Source organism: Fukomys damarensis, unplaced genomic scaffold, assembly GCF_012274545.1.
Source record: "Fukomys damarensis isolate Sample0158 unplaced genomic scaffold, DMR_v1.0_HiC HiC_scaffold_19, whole genome shotgun sequence".
Classification (NCBI taxonomy): Eukaryota; Metazoa; Chordata; class Mammalia; order Rodentia; family Bathyergidae; genus Fukomys; species Fukomys damarensis.
In genome coordinates, this window is record NW_022900931.1 from 20,706,925 (window position 1) to 20,718,203 (window position 11,279).

General features: G+C 39.2%; 1 protein-coding gene across 5 annotated transcripts in view; it reads right to left on the bottom strand.

Annotated features, from left to right (window-relative positions):
- Positions 1-11,279, bottom strand: part of Casc1 (cancer susceptibility 1) — a 67,967-nt gene that overhangs the window by 30,396 nt on the left and 26,292 nt on the right. For 3 of the 5 annotated variants that reach the window (XM_010615146.3, XM_010615159.3, XM_010615139.3), the window contains 4 exons: positions 10,441-10,578; positions 8,219-8,365; positions 4,493-4,596; positions 2,590-2,911 (listed from right to left, as the gene is read on the bottom strand). In XM_010615146.3, coding sequence (XP_010613448.1) covers positions 2,590-2,911; positions 4,493-4,596; positions 8,219-8,365; positions 10,441-10,578 — 711 coding nt within the window. The remainder of the gene's footprint in view (positions 1-2,589; positions 2,912-4,492; positions 4,597-8,218; positions 8,366-10,440; positions 10,579-11,279) is intronic. The other 2 variants (XM_010615154.3, XM_010615164.3) reach the window with 2 other exon arrangements.

The window sequence follows — 11,279 nt, forward strand, 5'->3', positions numbered from 1 at the left end:
TGTGAGAGACTGCTTGGGCCTGCATAAGATGGCTGCCCTCAACCTTAGCCTTTGCCTCGGTGGAAAAATCCCACTAGACTACATACGTGACTTTTGGCAGGTCTAGCCCCTGGGCAAACAGGGAATCTTACAGAAAAAATAGCCCTTTGTGCTAACCACAGGGTCACGGGATCTGGAGCAGGAGGCCGGTGGTATTTCCTTGTCCTGCTTGCCCCTAGAGATTGTTAAGTTAAAGATTGCATAGGGTTAACTGTTGATGTATGCCTTCCCACTTACCCCTCCCCACATTTGGTAAAATACTGATTGCTGTATGGTTAAATGCTTGAGTGACTCATGTGATTGGTAGAGGATTTGTTTGAACTGTCCAGTAAGCTTGCTGAACCTTCCCCCTGGGATAACAGTATATAATCGTTTTGCTGAGCCAATAAAGAGCCTTTGATCAGAAACCAGACTTGGGCCGTGTACTCTAACTTCTTAAAGATTTCCTCCACAGACATTCAAGATCGGATCGGCCTCTGATGACCCACGAATAAGAGGCGGCTCTCACCTCCTATTCCCCGCGGGACGGGGTCCCCCCAGAGAGCCGCAGCCTAGACCTGATGTCAGCCGGACAGTGATACAAGAAGAACAGTCCACATTGAATTTTTGCCCTTGTGTTCTCTTGCGTGGTGGTCCACGCTGTAGGGTGTACTTGCTTTCATACTTTTACTCGGCCCAAACTTGCTCTGCAGAGCCTGTTTCTTTTACTACCTTCAATAAAACTTTGCTACCGTTTGTGCTTATCTTGACCAATTCTTCGCTCAGTCAGAAAGAGCCTAGAAACCACCTCTAGAAAGAGACTCCAGCACCCACAGCCTGGTAACGCCCCACCTCTGTTTGACTTATGTTTTCTTTTGTGTGCATTCACAGTTATGTCCCCCTTCACAAAAACAAACATATTGCAAATAGTTTGCAACTTTAAATTATCCTGATAGACCCTAGGCATACATCTTTCCATATAAAAGCATTTAAAGTCTACAACGTTTCGAACAGCTACCAGTATTTGGATATTTTATAATTCCTCAGAGGTCTCTAACAATGAACATCTTGGCTTTCTTTGTGTGTAAATGTGGTAATGAGGATCAAACCCAGGGATTCTGCTACACCCCCAGCCTTTTCTTCTTACTTTGAGATGAATCTCCCTAAGTGGCCAGGCTGGGCTTGAACTTGAGTTTCTCCTGCCTCAGCTTATCACAAATCATAATGACAAATAAGGACAATAAAAATTACACTAAGAACAGTATGAAAATGCCTGCTTTCCATATGCTCAATGTAACAAGAACTGATAGAGTATTAATTCTAATTTTATCACCTAGTTGAGTATTTTTTATTGGCTAGTACTTTTCTCCACTTGACTTGATCTCAGCCAAAAGGCCGAGAAGTGATGGCTAGTACTTCTCTCAAATGCTCATGTCCTTTTTTTGGGTTTCAAATCAGGAGACTACCATTTCACTTGTGCACATTTTTATTTTGGGATTTAACACTCACGTTGAATTTTTTTCTTAGTCTATTGTCTTTCAATTTTGTTTATAGTGACGTTTATTTACTAAGGCAAATGTTGGAATCCAATTGATCTTTTTCATTCATGGTTTTGGAGGAAGCCCTGAAGTGCAGGGCCTTTTTTTCCGGAAAGGGTGGAGGGGGAACTGAAATCAGAATTAGTACTGTATCTGGGATTAACAATGCAACTGGAATTAGTGCTGGGATTGGGATTAGCATGGAAATTGGAATTAGCACTGGAATGGGGATCAATGCTGGAACCGAATTAGTGATGGGACTGGGTCAATAGTGGAATTGGTTCAACCATGGAATCGGGAGTACCGCTGATCAGAATCATTTTGATCACACCTTTCGGAACAAACATTTATTGCATTTTTTTTTGGTCCAAAAAAAAAGTCCTCTAAAAAGTCTTCTTTTATGGCTACCTAGACGGTCTCGACTAATTCAACATGTTAATGTCACTTTCGGCTAAATAAAAATATTAAAGTGTGTCTGCAACCACCTTAGTAACTGGACTGGCCCCACGCAAGTTCTGGATCAGAGAAAGTAAGTACTGTGGGTCAGCTCAGGCACAGAGGTTCAAACGTTCTATCTGAAGATGACAAGTTTTTAGAAGAATACAATTGTTTTGAGAAAACAAGTTACTACTTTATAAAATTCTTTTCTTACGGAGCCAAAAGCTGATAGAGTCATAAAAGATAATCCTTCAGTTTATCAAATTATTTACTGTAAATTTGTATTCAATGGCACGTTCCCTTATGTTTGCAACAGACTGTCTCAAGATTACATGGCTGTAAAGCTTTCCAAGCGTACACCTAATACATAAACAGGAGCAATGCCTGAGCAGGAGGAAGGTGGAAGGGGAAGAAGAGGAGGGGAAAACAAGAAGCGGGAGAGGAGGAAGTAGGACGCGAAAAGACGAAGGCACCGGCGAGAAAGTGACTTGTGGACAACTTCTAGCCATTTCAGAGCATCTTGACCATGCTGTAAGGGACCCAGGTGACCCTGACTGCATGAAGAGAAAAGCGGATACGAGTAAAGGCGTCCTACCATTTGTACTTCGGGATCGCCTTGCTCGTCGACTTTTCTTTCTTCCTCCTGAATGAAGACAGACCCTCTCTCTCGTGGTTTAGAGTCTGCCTGGTCCTCCGGGCCGTCTGCGTCCGCTGTGCTCTCAGCTTCACCCTTGCAGAGCTGGGATCCTGCAGACAAGGGCCGCGGGGTCGGGGAAGGGGACTGGGCGGGAGCCGAGGGCAGCGGGGTGACGTGGTCATAGTGAGTGTGCAGGAGGCGCAGCGCGATGTCACTCGTCGCTAATATCCTTGGAATTTCAAATCCAGTCTTCGTGTTGGAGAACCTCACACTTTTGTACCTGTTGATAGTTCATTTTGACAAAATGGATCAGGTAGCTCTAGGTGGATTTCCAAATGGATACGTAAGCAATATTTTCCTCCGTTTTAACACCACTCCAGTTTTGAGTCCCAAACGTACTGTGCTGGTTTGCAGTTTCGGGACCCCGTGGCTGGTGTTAATTTAATCCTCAAAGCTCTTGGATCTGTAACCCCACACTCTTCTGCGCCTTCTGTCTCCTTCACGTGGCCTCTTCCTAACCTCCCCTTAATCCTGACGGAACCCAGCGCTCCTTTCACCTTCTCTGCTCTCCAACCCCTGCACACTCTGTATGTCATCGTGTCTGTAGCCTCAATTGCTGCCCACATCATCAGTGGCACCTAACGTGAGTTTTATTTTTCCTGGGGAAGGACAGGAGGGAGCGCTATCTATACGTGTGAATATACATAATTATTGGATGTTCACAAGAATCGGACTTATAAAAACTTAAGAACCTTGGCTCACTGCTGATGACTTCCAAATTCGGCCAGTTGTACCTCAACTCAAGGCTGGCAATGGATTTAGTTCCCTACAATACCCGCCTGCCCCATCATCAAAATAAAACCAAGCCAGGGGATTTAGCTCAGTGGTTCTGCCGCCTGCTTTGCAAGCGCAAGGTCCCGAGTTCAATCCCTGGTACCAAAAAAGAAAAGAACACTTTTCCAGCCTCTACCATTCCAATTCAATAAAAGACACCACCTAGTTCTCCTCTTAGCTTGGACAGTGTAGAACTGCTTATTTTTTTCAAAATTTCTTTACAACTATATAGATTAATTGCTTTCACTCTTATATCCAACATATTTTACAACAAAAGGGTTGTTATAGCCTCTGGTTCAACTATAGAATTGCAGTAAATGAACTTGGGATATACTTTGACTTTTTTACTAAATATAAAAAATAAAGTTCGCATTTTGCCTATGTCCTATTCATCTTTTCAGAGCTGGGACCAGAACACCTCAGCCTCCGAACTTTTATTCTGGTAATTGTCCCCTGGAATTCACTGCCATACTACCTCAATTCACTTCAAATGTTTAAGAGCAAGCTGCAATCAAATGACTGGGCATCTGCCATTATGGTTATCCTTCAGAGAGAGGTTTGTCTCTTGAAACCAATGGTAGAAACATCACATAAATCTTTAAGACAATGTAAAAATCAATTATTTTTAATAGCTCATGTAGATACAATTTTTTAAAAAATTCTAGACTGCCATATAGAAGGCCACTTTTACTTTTAGGGGATACAAAGAGGTTAAGGTGGTTGAAGAGAATGGGCGGACCTGCTATTTGTAGTAGATACCACACTGTAACTTTTACATGCATTCATGTTTAATATTCAAACCATTCCTATGAAGTCAATGAATATAATCACTATTTTACTGGTGATATACTGATGCTCAGCAAGGCTAAATAACTACCCTAAAGTAAATGGCAGGTCTGTCATTCGAACCTCAGCTGGCTGACTTACCAACACAGGTTTCCCCATGCACACCATACTGTCATGCAACAGGGCATGCACCTGTGACCCTAACGCCACAGCTACAGGGAAATTGTCACCCACTGGGTACCTTGGGTTCTTCTTGAGGTTTGCCCACACATACAGGGTGACATTTTCATCTTGAATGATTTTTTCCATATTTCCATTGTCCAGATCTGCTAAAGTGCTAGCTTGCTGTCAGAGAGAGAGAGAAAAAAGGAAAACATTATGAAGAGCCAAAAGCCTATAAATGGTACTATATAGGCAAGTTATTTCATCAGTCATGTATTGGGTTCCTTTCATTAACAGAATAACCTGGGTAAAAATAAGTCTCAATCAAAGTGACAGACTTTTAAAAAATGAACTGAAGGATGCAAATGTATTCACTCAATTAAATGTGCCTCTCTTTCTACTCAGCTTGCCTTACGGTGTTTAATGATTAAATTTGCTCCCATAGGGCTGGAGTGAACAGACAGATGGTAGAACTCTTGCGTAGTATGCACACAGCCCTAGGTTTGATCTCCAGCGCTGCTGTACTAGTCTCCTTTCCATTGCTGGAGCAAAATGCCTGACACACAAAACTTAAAGGCAAAAGGGTTTCATTTAGTTCATGGTTTCAGAGATTTCAACCCATGGCCTACTGGCATCTAGTGATAGAGGAAAGATACTCAACTCTTGGCATCTGGGAGTAGCACAGCAGGTTGAAAGATTCAGAGAAAGAAGACAGAGACCAGATATACTTCTGCCCAGACACATCCAGAAATACACTTTACTACTCTCCTAAGTGTCTCTTAGACCAATCAGCTTGACAATCAAGATTAACCATTGTAACCACCGCCACCACCACCATAAAGTCACTTCTATATCCCTAGGTAGAAGGTGTATGTTACTATTACATTAGCTTTTCAATTTTATTGTTTTGTTTTGTTTTTGATAATGGGGATCGAATTTGGGTCCTTGTGCTTGTGAGGCAGTTGGCAGAATCACTGCGCTAAATCCCCAGTCCTTCAATTTTTTTCCCAACCCTTCAATTTTGATATCAGGATGATCACATCAGAATCTTCTTCCCCCTACCATTTTCCCCTTCCTTTTTTGGATTATCACTTTAGAGTCATGGAGTTTTATTTGACATGTTATAGTTTATTATAGTCATTTCTTCTAGTATTCAAATTATTCCAAATTTGGCCAGGGGGACCTCTTTACTACTCTGTGTAGGCTCAATTCATCTGAGCCTCTCTCTGCTTGCTATCTAGTACAATGAGGTAATCCAGCCTCATCTTTTCTCTGTTCTGCTCCAGACTTGGAATCAGCCATTTGATTTATCCCAACTAGTCTGGGCTCCTTCTTTATCCCTCCAATGTGTGGCTCTGGGGATCAAATCCAAGGTTTCTCCCATGCTAGGCAAGTACCACTGAGTGACAACCTGGCTCTTTTTAATGCAGTAAAATCTGGCTCATACTGATCTATTTCTACTTTATGTTACAATATATACATGAAGATCAGAAAAACACTGTTTCTTTTGAATACTACTATTCATATTTCTTTACTCTCTGCCCTACAGTAACACAGCAGTTGTAAATTTACAGTATGAATAATACTGCTAACAGTCAGGTTGGTAAAAGATACTTGGTGTAAGCTTCTTTGTAGCACTTTGAAAAATTAGAAAATCATCCATTCAGGTTATACGAAGGACTATGCTCTAGAACAAAAGAATCAAAGAGACAGGATGGTGAAAATAATGTATGCTAGTAGACTGAATATGGACTGGACATTAGAATTATGGTGTTAATTTTCTTAGGTATAATAATTTACAATAGCCTGGGTCTTGTTAGGGTTGAGATATTCATTGGCAAAATACAACATCAATAACTTTCAAGTAGTTCAAGGAATAAGGATCTAGATAAGGTAATTAAAACATTTAAAATGTATTGATTTTCATATATTAATATTAGTTCAATAAAATTAAGTCAAGATGGGAAGTATATGGATCATGGTATATTCTTTTAATCTCATGTTCAAATAAAGTACTCTTCAAATAAAATGTTAGAAAAAATACTGTACCAGTTAATTTTAACCTTATGTCAAGTGATTTATATGTAGTGACTAATACTGGTCTTGTGAACTTATTTTTATAGTGAACTTAGTAAACCTTGAAAAATATATGAAGAATGACTAGCTACATTAAAAATGCTTTCTTTAAAAATATTAACAGCTACAGTGATAAAAATAATATGGTATTAGCCAAAATCAGTCTTGAGTGTTAATGGAATAGAAAATGCAGAAATAACTCAGAACACACTTAAGCTACTTTACATTTGGCAAAGGGGCCAGACACATTTACTGGAAGAAAGATAGGCTCTTTAATAAATGGTGCTGGGAAAACTGGCTCTCCGCATGCTGAAGATGGAGCCTAGATCTCCTATCATGCACTAAACTAAAATTGAAATGGATCAAAGATCTAAACGTTAAGACAATCCGCTGGAAAACAGAATATGTAAAACTCTTAAAGACGTGGGTGTTGACACAGACTTTACAGACAAAACCCTGATCACACAGGAAATGTTACAAAGGATCAACAAATGGGATCACATCAAATTAAAAACCTTTTACACAGCAAAAGAAACCGCCAAAGAGACAGCCCACAGATTGGGAAAAATTTTTTTGCCAGCTATTCCTTAGACCAGCAGCGCTGAGCCTATGGCACACATATGGCACCGCAGGCTCTTATCATTGAAAGCTCTAAAAAGGATCACCATCCCTGCCTCAGACAGAGGACTAACATCTGGAATGGATCAAGAACTCAAAGAAATCAAATCTTCCAAATTTAAAGACCCAATCCAAAAATGGGCATCTGAAATGGAGAGATTCTTCTACTACATAAATAAAGAACATGAAACATGCTCAAAATTGCTGGCCATCTGACAAGTGCAAATTAAAACACTGAGATCCTATCTCCAGGAAGAATGGTTATCATCAAGACATCAACCAATAATAGATACTGCTGCAGCTGTGAGGGAAAAAGGAATCGTTCTCCACTGCTGATGGGAGTGTAAACTGGTACAACCACCACAGAAGGTAGTGTGGAGATTCCCCAAAAAACTAAAATTAGAGATTCCATTTGACCCAGCTATTCCCCTTCTAGGTATTTCCCAAAAGAGTTAAAATCACACCACAGTTATACATGTATACCCATGTTTATAGCAGCACAATTTATAATAGGTAAATCGTACAAACAATCCATATGCCCATCAACAGATGAATGGATAAAGAAAGTGATATTTACATACAATGCAGTAATACTCTACCATAAAGAAGGATGACTTGAGACATTTTCAGGCAAATGCATGCATCTCAAGACCATAACTTTAAGCAAAATAAATTAGATGCACAAATTTAAGTATCACACTGTTTCTGTTGTGTGAGAAACCCAAAGTGTAAATAAGGAGCAAAAGGGAGGATAGATATTGGGAAGGAGAGCAAACGGAGGGAGTGGAGGGGATTTTTAAAAAAAGAATTGAAGGGAAGAATGCAAACAGAGCTTTGTGTATGGGAGGGAAAGGACTGAAGGGAGGGGAGGGGAATGGAGTAAAAAGAATTAAGGTTTATTATGTATAGGCACAAATTCCCCATGATGACATGGTCATTATGCATGACAAATGTACTATTAAAAATAATTTAATTTAAAAATATTAACAGTTGTTAAATCTGCACCAAATGTACTGTTTTACTAACTTCATAACAATACTGAACTATTCCATTATAAATAATGCAACATTTTAATGCTTATAAAAGGAAATAAGAAAAATATTCCACATACTCTGAGCAGTATTTCCGTGGCTATGTTAAACTTAAGATGAAGGAGCTCCTGAAGCTCTGAAATGGATCCTTCATATTGTGTTATGTTTTTCTCTCTCAAGTCATGAGGTGCAGTCTCCAATAACATTAATTTCAATTTCTCAATTAACTGTAATGTAAAATGACATTTATATCAATTGACAAATAGTCAAAAAAAATGAAAAAAATGGGGTGTTTCACTTTTGAATTGAGGAACATCTTAGTAAAACATGCAAAAATCCTTTTCTGTATTTTGTAACTTCAGATCATAGAGAAATAAAATATTTCCTCCAAAAATTCTTACAGTATTCTTCCCTCTGTGGAACAGAGTTTCTATTAACAAGCTGAGGAGTCACTACTTGTCATTATTTAAGACTATAAAACAATAGGGATGTGTTAGTCCATTTTACGTTGCTAAAGCAGAATACCTGAGGCTGGGTAGTTTATGAAGCAAAGAGGTTTATTTAGCTCATTGTACTGGAGGTTCAGGAGCACAGCACCAGCATCTGCCCAGTGCTGGTACTGGCCTCACAACAGTGGGAATGCATGCCAGGGTGGTGTATGCACAAAAGGGATTCAGAGTCTCCACAAAGTTGGAATAAATATGGACAACCTAGGATCTCATAGGGGGAACTATTGCCAAGTCACAGCATCTATTCATGGATGAAATAAATCTTAAAACCTGTTGACCATATCAAATCAGGCAACACAGAATGAGCTTGACATTTTGCAGTTACATCTTAGAGCATCATGGGTAAGTTAACAGCAGCAGCAATATGAAGCATAAAATTTTTGTGAGTGGAGCAAAAAGCAATAGAGGTTAATAATAAGAACAGGAACAGTGAATTCCTTCTAGTATCTATATCATCTATGTGCATTGACACATGGGCTTCTAGGGTTGTGATCCTAACACATGATTTAAGGAACATATTTGGCTTCTGCCCCTGATTCCAGGACAGAAATTCTAAAATCCCTGATGTGACAGTGGTGAAACAAACTATTCTTTCTAATAAGCTGTATATAACCATACTGGAGTTTAAACTAGTGTGGTAACTCTTGGAGAATGGGGGTCTGGAAACAAGGTAATTACAGGGTTGGAAAATCTCAACCCTACTCCTTAGCCTAGAGGGAGAGGAGGCTGGAGATCAATTTACTAATGGTGCATGACAATCAATTATGCTTACATAATGAGGTTTCCATAAAACCCCCCAAAAGGGAGCTTTTGAATTGGTGAATACACTGAGCTAGTGAGAGGAAGGCAAGGCAAGAGCGGGCATGGCGCCTCCACAGCTCTTCCCACATACCTTGCCCGATGGATTTCTTCATCTAGCTGTTGATTCGTGCCACAATAACATTCTTCCTAATAAGCTGCCAGACCCAAGTAAACATCTGCCTATGTTTTATGAACCATTATAGCAGGTTACCTCATCCGAGGAGGGAGCCGTGGGGAGACTAACTGGTTGCTGGAAGTATAGATGACAACCTGGACTTGTGATGGAAAGGGACAGAGACTTGTGGGACCAAGTCCGTTTCAACTGTGAGATCTGTGCTAACTCTGGGTCATTTCAGCACTGGGTACAGGTCACCTAGTTGGTATCCTATCTGAGGCTGTGGGAAAGCACCCAATATTTGTTGTCAGAAGTACTGCAAAGATTAAAAGTCTCTCTTATTTTTGGAATTTGAGGATTCATATCTTTCAGTCTGGAAAAATTTTCTGTCATTGTCTCTTTGAATATTATCTCCACTATTTGTTTTCTTCTAGTATTCTTCCATGTACTTCTAGTCTTTCTTATTCTATCATACGAGTCTGTTAACTGCTCTTTCACAATTTCCACCTCTGTCTGTGCTGTGTTTTGGTAAATTCTATCAATTCAACTACGGACTCATCTGTGATCAAGAATTCTCAGCCAATACCTTTGTTTCCTGTTTACTAAGGTGCAGATGAACCAAACACATTTTCTTATTTTTTGCTGCAATTACATAAAGAAATAAATGCTTCACATTTGTGTTATGTTGACAAGGTGTCAAGAAATTGTTATAAAATTAAAAATTAAAAAATAAATAAATTTTACCAAGTCTCTATAGTCAAGTATTCAGAAGCAGTAGTGTTACGAATGGAAAAATAATATATTAAATTTTTGTTTTTGGAGTTAATGTAAGATTCTTTGTAATTTAGTTTATGTTACTGGACACTTGAATCCTTACCTGTAGCACTAGTTTGCTCTTTTCAATCACTGTCTCAAAAGTTTCATTTGTTTCCTCTTTCCACAAGCTAATGAAAGTATTCATTTCTTGGGGTACAGAAGGATCAGGGCTCCCATCACACTGAATGTAGTGGTTCCACTGTGGAATACAAATGTGTGAAGCTTCACACAGATGACCTTTCTAAGACTGCATTCTCTTGGGCCAGGGATTTAGCTCAGCAGTTCTGCTGCCTGCCTTGCAAGTGCAAGGTCCTGAGTTCAATCCCTGGGACCAAAAGAAACAACAACAACAACAACAGCAGCAGCAACAACAACAACACTGCATTCTCAGAACTCAGTTTTCCCAATTTAGACAAAAACTTTTGATGACATAAACCAGTAACTTAATATAAGCAAATAGTAACCAATTAAATAAAAATAATCAGACTTTTCCACATAAATTTGCAATCTTCAAGCTTCTGACAAATAAAAGTTCTATTTACTGCATTTTTGTTTTAAAAACATTTGAGTTGGTTTTTGCTTAGTTTTCCTCTAATTATAGAGTTTATCTGCAAAGCCAACATTTGAGCTAATTTCTATATTTAAAATTGTTACTATTTGCTTGTGCCACTGGCATTTTAATAGGAGTCCTTCAATTATTTTATAGTCCATACAAATCTCACATTTGTAATCATTCACTTTTTACTTAAAATTACCATATACTGCAATCTTCTGTCATACTATAAGTTGTATTTAACAATCTAGTGTGGGGCCAGGGATTTAGCTCAGTGGTTCCACTGCCTACCTCACAAGTGCAAGGACCCGAGTTCAATCCCCAGTACCAAAAAAAAAAAAAAAAAA